This window comes from Lontra canadensis, unplaced genomic scaffold (genome assembly GCF_010015895.1).
Source record: "Lontra canadensis isolate GAN:19392208 unplaced genomic scaffold, GSC_riverotter_1.0 scaffold18, whole genome shotgun sequence".
Taxonomy (NCBI): domain Eukaryota; kingdom Metazoa; phylum Chordata; class Mammalia; order Carnivora; family Mustelidae; genus Lontra; species Lontra canadensis.
Genome location: NW_022631012.1, coordinates 12,652,873 through 12,668,030, shown reverse-complemented (window position 1 = coordinate 12,668,030; position 15,158 = coordinate 12,652,873). Strand labels below are relative to the sequence as shown.

The 15,158-nt window shown below is 35.6% G+C and overlaps 1 protein-coding gene across 1 annotated transcript in view; it reads right to left on the bottom strand.

Moving 5' to 3' along the window:
• The window catches only part of C2CD6 (C2 calcium dependent domain containing 6), a 143,157-nt gene that overhangs the window by 95,839 nt on the left and 32,160 nt on the right, over positions 1 to 15,158 (bottom strand). Inside the window, exons 2-4 of the mRNA XM_032860072.1 lie at positions 5,552 to 5,638; positions 2,126 to 2,177; positions 17 to 162 (exon numbers count right to left, since the gene is read on the bottom strand). Of these exons, the coding sequence (XP_032715963.1) occupies positions 17 to 162; positions 2,126 to 2,177; positions 5,552 to 5,638 (285 nt within the window). The remainder of the gene's footprint in view (positions 1 to 16; positions 163 to 2,125; positions 2,178 to 5,551; positions 5,639 to 15,158) is intronic.

The following is a 15,158-nucleotide window of genomic DNA, read 5'->3' as shown; positions in this document are numbered from 1 at the left end:
AGAACTTTAACATTACCTGTACAGAAAAGTACTTTGTGTCATCAAAATTAACTGTAGTGTACTTTTCACCATTTGGGGATGCCAAGCTACATACTTTTGTACATTTCACAATGTTGTTTATAGAGATGCGAATGAACAAATTATTGAAATGTTGTAAACGGACTGAAAATACACAGATATTGAGGAAACAAAATTTGTTGTCATTGTACAATAACACAGTATAAAATTAATCCATTAAACAATTTAGGCAAAACTTAAGAATCAATCAAAGAAAGAAAGAAAGTAATTGTAGAAGGGGAGGAGGGAGAGAATCTTAAGCAGACTTCCTGCCCAGTGTGAGACTCTGAGATCATGACCTGAGCCGAAATCAAAAGTCATATGCTTAACAACTGAGCCACCCGGGAGCCCTTCTATATGTCATTTTTAAGGTGACTAAACATTTGTAATATATAGTTAAAAACTTTTCTAGGCATAATTATATAGAAATGCAAAAATTCAAAAGTCACTTATTTTTAACATTAAGACAAAATTTAAAGCGGTTTTCTTTTGTGTGTGTGTGTGTGTAGCACGGAACTTCTTTTTTTTTTTAAATCGTGTTAGTCACCATACAATACATCCTTAGTTTTTGATGCAGTGTTCCAAGATTCATTGTTTACGTATAACACCCAGTGCTCCATGCAGTCTGTGCCTTCTTAAATACCCAACACCACTCATCTCCCCAACCCCCTCCACTCTAAAACCCTCATTTTGTCTCTCGGAGTCCATGGTCTCTCATGGTTCATCTCCCACTCCGATATCCCCCTCTTTACTTTTCCTTTCCTTCTCTTAATGTCCTCCATGTTATTGTTTATGTTCCACAAGTAAAACCATATAATAATTGACTTTCTCTGCTGGACTTATTTCACTCAGCACAACCTCCTCCAAGTAGTTTTCTATTCTCTTATTCATGTCACTATATACTTCAGCTTACTATATTTTTATCTTTCATAGCACTCCATGCATTAAAACAATTTTGTTTTTATGATTTAACTAATTATCTTCAAAACTCTCTTTATGTAGAATTGTCTTCAATAATTTACTTTATAGGGGCGCCTGGGTGGCTCAGTTGGTTAAGCATTTGCCTTTGGTTCAGGTCATGATCCCAGTGTCCTGGGATCAAGTCCTGCATCGAGCTCCCTGCTCAGTGGGGAGTCTGCTTCTCCCTCTGGCCTTAACCCCCAACTCGTGTCTTTTCTCTCTCAATCTCTCTCTCTCGCAAAAATAAATCTTTTAAAAAAACAATTCACTTTATATAAAAAAGAAACACCAAATCTTCATAATGAGACTGGTTTTATGCCATGATAATAAGCAATCAGTTTATTTAAAGGCATCAAAATAAATAAATCCTTCAAACAATGTTTAAGGTAGCACAATTATTACTTAGAAATAATTAATATTATCATCTAAGATATGTATTTTTCCTTTTTTTGGTAAGATATACATTTTCCTTTAACTTATATGGTGATAGAGGTTTTTCATCATATGGGTGAAAAATTTCTGTCACTTTGCACATCAAAAAATGGAGCTTATTCTCCTCTGCTCTTGAATCTGGTGTGGTCTTGTAACTACTTTAATATGCGCTGGACATGATCAGGGCTGGGACTAGAACAGGATAAGAGAGGCACCAGCCACGGTCCAAAATTGAAGGGGATGTCCAAAACTTCAGTAATCAAAATAAATAATATTTTTTTTATTCTAATGTAATATTTTTTTTAAAAAAGATCAAAATTAGTGCAGAAAAAAAAATATGATGGAAAGGCAAGACCTTGGGACTCTATGGCAAGAGAAAAAGGTCTAACCATTTCAGCTTCCCAGCTAAGTCCGGTCTTCCAGCCATCATCCCTGAAACACCAGGTATGTAAATGAGCCATTTTCGACATTCTAGCCTGTTTGAACTGCAGGGCGACCGTAGACCCCGCTGTGATCATGGGGAGAAGTGGCACCTAGCAAATACACATGGTGATTGATAATAAAATCGTGCAGGGTTTAAGCCACTAAGTCTTGCAGTGTTCTGTAAGGCAGCAATATGTAACTGAAACAGACATATATGATCATGGTACGACTCTTAAATCAAAAGAAAGGATACTCTTAGGCGTGAAATGTCTGCAGTTCTTTATATGAATAGCAATGCAGCCAACCTAAAATAATCAAAGTAAAAATACAGCCAATGAGTTTTTAAAAGTTAACTTTCCTTGCATTTTATTCTACACCAAACTATATATTTTTAAAAGCTCCACTTTGCTAATTCTCTTCTTAAAAATATTGTTTCCCATTAGCAATACCTCCTTGAGAGAAAACACCAGAAAACAGAAATACAGAAGAAAAATAGGCAGGATTTATTCAAAGTAAAACTAAAATGAATAAAAATACAAAGCAAAAAAAAAAAAAAAAAGCATTATTAACTTAAATCCAACCATCACTCTTTGAATTACTGTTATTTTATAGTAGGTGAGCATTGACAAAGTGTAGCATCCTGCATATAATAATAAAAAATATGCCTTGGTTCAAATGGTCTTTTTTATCCAGTATCCTAAAACCACTCTATTCATTTAACAATCGTTCATCCAATACAATGTCCCAAGGACTGTGAAATATTCGTTCTATCTTGTACAAAGTATTTCCAAATGATAAAGAAAATTATATCTCCTGTTTAAGCATAAAATCAAGTAAAAAATGAATACAGGAATATTTGAATATTGATTTGCATTATCACCCAAATATATTTAGCCATGTTTGGTTTTTAAAACCAAGTAAAAACAACAGTAATATTATATTAAACACTGTGAAGCAAAATAAATGGCCCAGTAGTATTTTTAAATGTAAGTAAATAATTTTAAAGATTTGGTTTTAAAATAATACAGAAAAAGAAATTAGCATCCAGAGGTCCTGGGTGGCTCAGTCGTTAAGCGTCTGCCTTCAGCTCAGGTCATGGTCTCAGGGTCCTGGGATCCAGCCCTGCATTGGGCTCCCTGCTCGGCAGGAGGCCTGCTTCTCCCTCTCCCACTCCCCCTGCTTGTGTTCCCTCTCTCTCTGTGTCTCTCTCTGTGAAATAAATAAAATCTTAAAGAGAAAGAAAGAAAAGAAAGAAAGAAAGAAAAAGAAAAAGAAAGAAAGAAAGAAAGAAAGAGAAATTAGCATCCAGTATTTAATTAAAAGACTATGGCATGTGAATGATGAAATCCTAAGAAGAAAGTACTGTGGTCTACTTACAGAAACTTTGATATGAAATGTTATGTTAAAGGGAAGTTTCCAAGTTTTCAAATGCAAATGTGTGTAATGCATATTACATGATCTAGGCAGGATTTTAAATGGTCCTGTCATAGGTGATCCCATGAATCATTATTTCTTAAAACTGGAATTACATGTGAGGAGGGTAAAACATGGAAGTATAACTACAAGGTTATATTGCATAATGTTACACATTAACATTCTGTGCCTTGGGCAACTACCCCAACTTCCCTTATATTTCAGCAGCTCTTTATACTTTAATATCATAGATCCATATAAAATAAAAATTTCTATTCAAATATATTCTGATTTAAACTCAATTAGCCAACATATAGTGAGCACATCATTAGTTTCAGAGGTAGAGTTCAGTGACTCAACAGTGGCATTTAACACCGAGTGTTCATCTCATCATGTACCCTCCTTAACGTCCATCACCCAGTTACCCCATTTCCCCACCCACCTCCCCTCCAGCAACCCGCAGTTTCTTTCCTAGAGTTAAGAGTCTCTCAAGGTTTTTCAAATACAGGAAAATATTTAACACTTAAAAAGATAATGATGACCATTCCCAGGCTATGGGTGACAAATGTTGCCACAGACTCTGAGACCCATCTGTGTCCCAAAGCTATAACCATGTCACCAACCCCCAACATGCATGTACAATAGGAAAGCAACTAGAAAGGTATTCACAAAAGCACTTTCAGCAGCCAATTTGAAGACAGGATTTTTCACATGTTTTCTGAAAAAGGGCTCTGTCAGAAAGAGGAACAGTGGGTTGTGATGTAGCTGTCATCGCAGACACACGTACAAGCCTTGCCAAATACCTCAGAACAAATCACAGAACTTTCAGAGAGAAAGTCGTGTGACAAATCGTACGCTGAGAGGAGCTATCACATGCCAAACGCCTGTCAAAAACTTCCAGCTGACTTTTAAAAGAAGGTTGTTAATGTCTAGCGACATGTAATTCAACTAAGGAAAATATAAACTACGAAGTCAGAAAGCGTGAATGAAATCAAAGTATCAGCTCTGAAGGAAGGAAGGTGCCGCACTCAGAAGCACTAGTGACGGAGATCAGTCCGTCAACACAGCGGCAGGCATAATAGCTTACAGCCAAAAGTGATTTCAAGTGAGTTCGTTTTCTTTTTCAAAGATTGATTATTTATTTATTTATTTATTTATTTATTTATTTATTTATTATCAATCAGAGAGAGAGAGGGAGCACACACAAGCAGGCAGAGTGGCAGGCAGAGGCAGAGAGAGAAGCAGGCTCCCCGCTGAACAGAGAGCCCGAGGAGGGACTCGATTCCAGGACGCTGGGATCATGACCTGAGCAGAAGGCAGCAGCTTAACTGACTGAGCCACCCAGGCATCCTAGAATCTTTTTCTAATTTTAGATTCAAACAGTGACTTTGACCGTGATGTTTCATACATCACTATATAATTACGTGGATAAATGCACACTGTGCTTGTTTTGTAAAAACAAAACATATGCATGAATACAGTTTTACTTTTCCCCCCAAAAATCATGGTGTTAAATTTTCATCATATATTTTTTAATCAAGAAAATGTATAGTATATGATAGGATCTAGAGAAGAAGGCCAAGGGGAAACTCTCTCCCTTCATACCCATTAACTGTTCTAATGATGCTCAGGAAGAAAGATAACTATAAAAGAATACCACAACATTTAATAGTTCTTAATGTACGCAGATCCTCATGTCCCATACTCCGTAGCACCCAAAAGAAAAACAGAGGTTTTTCTGGTTCTCAGCCTAGTTCTCAGTTGGTCCTACCTGTGTGTTTGGGTGTATGTGTCTGATTCATGAGTATGTCTGTTTTTGTACCTGGGACTTGAAGGAAAGATGTAGGGTCAATTTTTAAATCATAGCTCAAAGCCTCCAAAATCTGACAATAAATATAGTCACCTGACCAGCACAATAAAAATACTGAATCTTAGGCCCCATGCCCAGATTCCAAGTTAGTAGATCTTAGGTGGGGACTGAGAATCAATGATTTTAAAATGTATCCCAGATGATTCTGATGTAGTGAGACTTTGGGAACCGCTATATAGAAACAATTTTTTTCCCTGTGAATCAAAATGTCTTCCTTAATTTCAGTGATTCCAGAATGCTTTTCTGACTTGATGAAGAAATGAACAATTCACAAATGTTATCAGAGAGAACCATTTTCTATATATACTTTTTGATTATCAAATAATAAATAATAACTAGTCTTCGCATAAAATAAGAAATAACTTGTACAAGTTTGTGGAGGCAAGTTTCACATACCACATCCCCAAATGGTATCAAAGTCGGAACTTCAGGTGTTATTTCCGGTTCTTTAATTTTAGACTCTTTAAGAGTTATTCTCAGCATCTACGATGTAAATAAATTAACATTAGACTTTAGAAGGCAAAGAAGAAATAGATAAAAGTTCATTTCAACAAATATGAGTATCCACTAAGTAACAGGTATTATTCTAGGCAGTAGGATATTAGTATGAGTAGAAATTTCATCCCTACCCTCAATAAGTTTATTAATAAGTTAGCAGAGAAACAAAATGTAAACAATTAAATATAAAATCATTCAGGGAATCATGAGGGAGGAGAGAAGGGCATAGTACCATGAATAATGAGCTCTGCTTGCTAACTAAAAATGACCACCATCATGATCCCAGGGTGTTGGGATCGAGCCCCGCTTCGGGCTCTCTGCTCCACAGGGAGCCTGCTTCCTCCTCTCTCTCTCTGCCTGTCTCTCTGCCTACTTGTGATCTGTCTGTCAAATAAATAAATAAAAATCTTTTAAAAAAATGACCACCATTACCACATTTTAATCTTAACCTGGCATGGACTAAAAATTATATCCCACAGATGGCAGTGATCCTACTCGCAAGTTATTCCAATATTCGTTCAGTTGATTAGCCTTGGAAGGAACTGCAGTTTAATACTTTGGAATAGTAGGTAAAAGGGAGTGGAGCAATGGACAAATGGCTTTTGGTTTTGAGTTGTGTCATTTCTCCCAGAGTAACTTCACTAACAGATGAAGTTTGTGAGTTGGTCTTTAACTTTGTTCTTAAGGGCTCTGGTCACTACATACGATGGTTAGCTTTTAAAAATTACATGACACTTTAGTATAGATTGTAAAGGTAAGGAGAAGGAGAAGGAAGGTAATGGAGGGGAGAGGTGAGGGGAATATGGAAAACACCTATGGCAAATCTAGTTTGAAAAGAAGAATTGTATTTAGACCCAACATTTGCTAACTTGAATCAACATGGCCTGACTTATAAACATTAACTTCCCAGGAATCTGTTGTTTTGTGTCTTTGCAAGAATCAACTGTTCCATTGTTGACATATATAATAAATCCTCAATTATGTTAAAAATTTTTGCTTCCAAGTATATAACAAACACTGTAGTTTACTGAAAAAAATTGTTGTATATATGTTGGGTCATTTTGCTAGTGCTGCTGCATCTTATTGGCTTAATGGGTCTTATACATATTTTTATATATTTGTATAATTTGTAGTTTAAGGTGACTGAGTGACAATTACTGTATTGTCATAAAAACACCAAACTGTGGTATATTATATGTGTATTCAGTGTGGACCCTCATGCTTTCTAATGTTATGATAACCTTATTATGAAGTCTACTTTGAATGTGCATTTTAACAAATACAAAATAATTGGGGGAAAATCTTTTGGAACACTCGTGCTTGATTTATCCTTAGCTATGTGGCAAAAATACCAGCCCCACCCTCAGGTCACTACCTTTTTACTTTCCTTTCCTTACCTGAGCAGAGTTTTCTTCAGCGGCAACATGAGCAAAACAACTCTTTGCCAAAATTCTGTTAGAATCTTGAACAAGAGTTCCAAAGACCGGTCTCATAAGGCCTACTTATACCACCTAGAATTTCTCCTGAACCTGCAGAGAATTTTTACTTCAGTTAATTCCACTATGCCTTTCATCTCTGTCACTTTTGGCCCCACTCCGAATAAAAGTACCTCATGGCACGTCTTTTAATTAAAAGTCTATATATTCGCTTACGTTGTTCTGCACTTCTTCCCCCAATGACCTTTTGTACCTACTCTCCTCCATTCCAGTTTTATTTGGAAATCCACTAGCCTACACGCTTAGCTTTTCCAGTATATTCCTACTTCCTTAGTCCTAAAAGAAACCTCACTGACTTTAATGAACATTTACTATGTGCCGGCACAGCTGTATGCTGGGCACTGTACTGGTTCCACCCTGAAGTGTTCTTGCCCTTGAGAAATTCAGTCTGTTGTTGAAGACAGTGAAAAAAAAATTATGGTTTCTCTACCAGATAAACGATGGCTGAAAAAGAGACTTTTATCTTTACTTTTTCTTTATCCAACCCAGATTTCCTACATGGGAAAAAGAATAACTTATTTGATTATTCAGATCTCCCCATTCATTCTGCAAACTAAAAGTACCTGGAATTATTAACTCTAAATGATATTTTTAAAATCTTCTTTTCCCCGCCTAACTCAGGAGCAATGACTCTTTTTCACACTCTGCGGTTCTGTCTGCCTGAAACAAGGACACTCAAGGCAGGGCCCAGGGATTATCCCCTAGAGTAGTGGAAGTAAATATTAGAATTTAACAATTTTCTCTAACAAATAAGAAAGTGAGCACATACAACTATCTATAAGCGGTAGACAAATTCTGAGGAAAAGTGTGAGTTTTATACTCAAAGAGGTCGCACCACACCTTCATGAGTTCAGGGTAGTGCATTTGCTAGTTAGGTGGGTAACTACCTTAAGCAGTATATTCAGTGTGCTTTACAAATAGATGAGGACTGAGCATAAAAAATTTCCTGGAAAAATATTTTTAAAAGTTGGCAAATAAAGATATACCATGTATTTTGGTCTTATAAAAAGACAAGTGTTCTAAATTTGCTAACATTTTCTGGGATAACAAATAACTATCAGCAGTATATAAACTAACAAATATTTTAAAATGAATATTTCTTTTACTTTTGGCTACTATGAAACTATCTTTTTATTATGTTCAGTTGGCCACTGTATAGCACACCATTAGTTTCTGATGTAATGTTGGGTGATTCATAAGTTAGATATAACACCCCGTGCTTATCACAACACATGCCCTCCTTAGTACCCATCACCCTGTTATCCCCACCCCCACCTCCCACCCCTCTGAAACCCTCAGTTTGTTTTCCGGGGTCCAGAGTTTCTCATAGTTCAATTCCCTCTCTGAGTTCTCCCCCGTCAGTTTTCCCTCCCTTCCCCTATGGTCCTCCGTGCTATTGCTTATATTACACATATGATTGAAACCATAAGATAACTGTCTTTCTCTGCTTGACTTAACTTCACTTAGTATAATCCCCTCCAGCTAAAGTAGATATTTCTTAATCTGTCTTTTCAGAGTAAAGTAGTGACATTTTAATGAGTGTGAAAATACCTTTTTTGAAATGAACTCATGTTAAGATAAGAATATTTTTAAAACTACTAGAAATATTTTCATCCAATGTTATTTTCTGCGTGTGCAAATGTGCTATGATCACCTACAAGCTTGGGGTATCACACTTTAACAACTTAGAAACCATTTCCTCATCTGTTTAAAAATCTCACAAAGGAAGGGTTTCAGCAGATTAGGAGACCATTTTTCCTTTCAAATATAAAAATATGCAACACCTTCCAATTAGTTTGCCAGAACTAATTACTTAGAAAAGATGAAATCTTACTGATAAAATCTGGACTAAAAACTTTGCAAAGTAGAATAGAAATGAAAAATGAGAAATGTGGTTTTACTAAGCGCAACCAGGGTGCACCTCTTCCATTTGAAATTTCAAATACTGGAAGTAACTTTTTCAAATACAATGGCATTAAAAACCATATGCTGAAATAATAAATTTGCCTTAGAATGAGACCTTCAAATTACTACATCACAGATGTTAAATCGCACTTTTCAAAAATAGTAGTGCTTATTGAACCCTATACCACGAAGAAACAACATGGAAATAATTTTTTTGAAATAGTGTTTATCATTTTTAATTTTTTGTATATTGTAGAATTTATATAGCAAATTACAGTACATTTAAGTAATGTAGAAATAAATATACAAACATTGGTGATAGATGTTCATATGTTTTTTACTGATAAGACAGTGCAATCAAAGCAATTTGGAGACTACTTCTACGGAGTCATAGCTAAAAGCCTATCATATGTCTCACTTTCCTCACTCTGCCTTTCTGGAGGCTGTAAGCTACCAGTTCCCATGCATATTCCCACCTAGACCCAGTCTGCTTAGAATGAAGCAGGTTACCTTCCCCATTTCATAACATGCTGCCTTCATTCTGAGATGGAGGTAGGACTTCCACAATAGTTTCCAGTTTAGACTCGTTACCAGAAATCCTGAGATAAAACTGATATGAATTTCTCATTTGATTGTCCATTTTTTAGAAAATACTAATGGCCACAACCCTGGAGCAAAAGAGGAGCAGGAGGTAAGATTCCAGTACCAAGTCCCACCCAAGATGCCTACAAAGTATCTCATAAACCTGTGGCAAATAAGGGGAGTGAGGAGAAAGTGTTAGGGAAGGAGGTGATGATAACTTCAAGTGAGCTTGAAGAGGAAAAAATTAAGAACTAGAGGGAGAGAAGCCTAGACAGAATAAATAAGTGTAAAAGCATAAAGAAGAGAGCCATAGTTTAATTACATTATTATATTTATATAATACACATATAATATATATATGTATTATACTGAGATACACATACTTAGGTATAGTAAGTATATATACTTACATGGAAATATAGAAATGCTATTATACACGTTTATATTATACTTTTATAGTTATATACGTAAATATTATTGCTTCATTATATACACACACACGGACAGACAGTGATCAAATAACATGAATTTGAACTGTGTGGGTTCACTTATACGTGACTTTTTTCCAATAAATATATGTATAGTAATATAAATGTATTTTCATTTCCTTATGATTTTCTTAACATTTTCTTTAGTGTAAGAATATAGTATATAATACGTACAGCATACAAAATATGTGTTAATCAACTATGTCATCAGTAAAGCTTCCAGTCAACAGTAAACATTAGTTCCAAATTTTTGAGGGAATCAAAAGTTATGCATGGATTTTCAACTGCATGGAGGTTAGTGTCCCTGACCCTCATGTTGTTCAAGAGTCAACTTTAAATAATTCAGCTCCTCAAATTGCACTATAAATTCAGTGCAACCAAAGTGAAAGTCCCAAAAAGTTTTCCTACTGGAATTGATGAGATTTTCCAAAAATTAATATGGAAATGGAAAACCCAAGAATAGCTTAGATCATCTTGAAGAAGAAAAACAAAATGAAGTATTTAAAAATTGAAGAAATAAGAACATTTTTTCTTAACATTTTTGCTGTCTGAAGACATTAGCAAAAGCATAGATAAATACACCAAAGCAACTGATTAGAGTCTAGAAATAGACCCCAACACAGGCACTACACTTGTGACAAAGTTGGTAATGCAGAGTAGTAGAGAAAAAACACTCTAAGGTAGGTCAAATAAAAATTACCATGCCAATAAAAAAAAAAAAGAAGAAGAAGAAAAGGAAAAAGGTGAGAGAGAGAAAAAAGAAAAGAAAACATGACTTATAAATTCACACCATATACACAAAAATCAGTTACAGGTGAATTGTTGATCTCAGTGTCAAAGGAAAAAAAATAACAAGATAATACATGAAATATTTCCATGAGGTTGGAGTAGATTTCCAAAACAGAACACAAAGAGCAATAACCATAAGAAAAAAGTTTGATACAGTAAACTCCATTAAATTTAATAACTTCTGCTTATCAAAAGATGTCATACATATTTGGAAGAAAATATTTACAACATGTATGGTACAAGTGACAAAGAGCCCATAACTAAAATATATATATATATATATATATATACATATATATATATAAAATTATACAAATTAATAAGAAAAAGGTCAAGAGTCCAAGAGAAAAATGAGAAAGAAACTTCAATAGGTACCTCACAAAAGAGTATATGTAATGGCTAGTAAACATTTGGAAAAGAACTCACCCTCATTAGTCATCCAGGGAAAAAAGTTAACACCACAAAGAGATAGAACTAACATATTTCCCAGAGAGTTAAAAATAGAGACACCAACAATATCAAGTGGCAAGGATGTGGGGTCACTACAATTTTAATACACTGCCAGTAAGAATATAAATTAGTCTAGCTTCTTTGAAAAACTGTTTAATATTATGTATTGAATTTGAGCATATATATAATTATGACCCAGAAATTCCATTACTAGATATGTCCTCAACAGCATACCTCTACCTCTCTCTTTTTAAAGATTTTAGTTACTTATTTGACAGAGAGAGAGAGACAGAGACAGAGACAGAGAGAACGCTTGAGCAGAGGGAGGAGCAGAAGGAGAAGCAGGCTCCCTGTTTCAGTGAGCCCGATGTGGGGTTTGATCCCAGGACTCCAGGAGCATGCCCTGGGCCAAAGGCAGATTTTAACCGACTGAGCCACCCAGGCACCCCTCTACCTCTCTCTTATAAAGGCATTTGTGATTACTTTGAGGACCTAACTCAGATAATCCAGGATGATCTCCCCAACTCAAAATCCTAAAGTTCATCTTATCTCCAAAGCTCATTGTCATTTAAGGCATATAAACTACTACAGCTATAAATAATTTTATGCTAACAAATTAGACAACTTAGGTGAAATGGAAAAATTCCTAGAAAGACACAAATTACCAAAACTGACTCAAGAAAAAAGAATATCTGAAAAGACCTATAACAAGAAATTGAATTAGTAACTAAAACTTCCTAAAAAGAAAAACTCAGGCCCAGACTATTTCACTGGTGAATTCTACCAAACACTTGAAAAAATTATAACAATCCTTCACAAACTCAGGGAAAAAAAGAGGGAGTGTGGGGAGGAAGAGGAAGGAACACTCCCCAAGATATTCTATGAGGTCAAAATTATGTTCATACCAAAGCCAGACAGATAATGCAAGAAGAGAAAACAATAGGTCAAAATCCCTCAAGAATGAGGCAAAAAGCCTCAACAAAATATGAGTAAACCAAATCCAGCAACATATAAAGAGGACCATACACCATGACAAAGTGGGATTTTTCCATCTGAATATTAATTAATGTAATAAGCCATATTAATAAACATGTCCAATAAAGAACAAAAATCACATGATCATTTCAAGAGATGCAGAAAACATATTTGATAAAATCTAAAATTCATTCTTAATAAAAACTCTGAACAGACTAGAAATAGAAAGGAACTTACCTAACATCACACTCCATGGTAAAAGACTAAATGCTTTTCCCCTATGATTGGTAAGGCAAGTATTCCCTCCTACTAATGCTAATCAGCATTGTACTATAGGTTATATCCAGAGCATTCAGACAAGAAAAAGAAACAAAAAGCATCCACATTTGAAAGAAAGTAGTAAAACTGCTCTTTATGTAGAGGCATTACAATCCCATATATAGAAAGTCTAAAGAAATCCACACACACCAAAAGAAATTACTAGAACTAGTAAATAAGCTCAATGAAATATCAGGATACAAGAACAAAATGCAAAAAAAAAAAAGAAAAAATCTTTTGTATTTCTATATAATAACAATGAAAACAAGTATATATGAAATAGCACCAAAATAACAAAAGCCTTAGGAATAAATTTAACAGAAGAAATGCAGTAAATTTAACAGAAGAAGCATGATAAAATAATAAACCTAACAGAAAAAACATTAAGACTTGCACAATAAAACATTTCTGAGTGCAATTAAAGACCTAAATACATGGCAAATATTACATGTTCACAGATGGAAAGATTCAATACTGTTAAGATATCAATTCCCAATAAAATACACAAACCACTAGGTAACTTAATCAAGAAAAACGAATAAAATACAATTAAGACCTTCCAGTCCATGACCGTAATACGGGAAGACCCTGAACTCACTTCCTCCACAGAACACACCAAATAATACCTATTAATAGAACAATTCCTCCTGAAGAAAACCTGAAGGCTAATTGAAAATCAAAGATAGATAAGTGGGAGAAGAGCAAGAGAAACAGAGATGTGGCAACAAAGGGAGCCCCCAATCTGATACTGTGAATGGTAGTGGGAAGGGATATACTGAGGAACTGGGAACAGGTTCCTCCATCCTTGGGCAAAAACAAACAAACAAACAAACAAACAAACAAAAACCTACAGTTTAAAAGAGCAACTAAGAGACAACAAAGCCTAGACCAGAACAGTGTTCAGACATGATAATGGGGAGATTCAGTTGTCACAGCGAGCTTGCAAGCTGAGCAAGCCCAGGATCCACAAGACCACACCAGCCCCAAATGCACTGGGGCATGGAAATAACAAAAACAACAACAGAACAAAACAAAACAAACAAACAAACAATACAGGGTTTAAATAGGCCAAGGAACTGGAAATGCTCTCTCCCCTTCCACCTTAGAAGCCCAGACCAGAACAGGATCTGGCTCACAGTGAGCTCATAAGCTCAGTGAACCTAGAGTCTATAATACTACACCAGCCTCTGTGGTGCTGGGGCACAGAAAATAAGCTACATGTGTAAATTTTATTTAAAAATTATATTTTTAGTTTTCTAAGTTTTTAAATTTTTAAAATTTGCCTTGTTTTTTAATTCTTTTGGGGCTTTATTTTCCCTTCCTCCTCTCCCCTCCTCCCCTCCTCTGCCCTTCTTCCCTTCCATTCTCCCCTCCTCCTCCTCCTCCTTCTTCTTCCCATAAAAAGCCACCATTTCAACCAGTAACTTGCATCTGCTGCCACAGCTCCAGCCAGCCAGCAACAGGCACCAAGTACACACAGTCTACACAGAGGATACCATACACATAAACACTCCTTCAGGTTTAGGAGAAGTAGTCTTTCTGCCTAATCCTTTCAAACAAACACAGAAAGTCAAGCAAAATTGGGAGACAGAAAAATATACTTCAAAAGAAAGAAAAGGGAAAAACTTCAGAAAAAAAAACCTAAATGAAACAAAGATAAGCAGTATGCCTGCTAAAGAATTTAAGTAATGATTGTAAACTTATTCACTGGACTGGAGCAAAGAGGGAACTCAGTAATCTGTCAATACAGAGATAGAAAATATCGAAAAGAACCAATCAGAGTTAAAATTACCATAAATGAAATGAAAAACATACTAGAGGGAGTTGACAATAGATTAGAATGTATCAGTGATCTGGAAGAAAAGGTAATGGAAAGCACAAAAGCTGAACAGTAAAAAGAAAACAGAACTTTTAAAAAAAAAAAAACTGATAACAGATTAAGAGATCTCTTGGACAACATGAAGTGAACAAACATAGGAGTCCCAAAAGAATAGGAGTCAAAGGTATAAAAAAAAGTTATTAGAGGAAATAATAACAGAAAACTTCCCTAACCTGGAGATGGAAATAGACATCCAAATCCAAGAAACACACCGAGCCCCAAATAATGTAAACCCAAGGAAGTCCACAATATGGCACATAATACTTAAAATGTCAAATGCTGGTGAAAATAGTGGAATCGGAGGATCCTAGTCCCACAGACACATCTAGATAATACCCACATCAGTGTAACTAACCCAGAAAATGAAGGGAAGACTGGTGGATCAAGCTCTCCACAGTTAATTGTAGAGAGGAAGCTACATCAAAAAATGGTAGGAAGGGGAGAGACACAGTCAGGAACCAAACTGACCTTCAAGACTGACTGCAGGAGGGAGGGACACTGCAGGCATAGAGAAGGAAGAGAAACAAACCCCATACTAGGTACCCCAGGCATGGGGGATCTGCACTGGGAAGATGGATCCCCATAACATTTGACTCTGAAACTAGAGGGGCTTAACTTTGTAA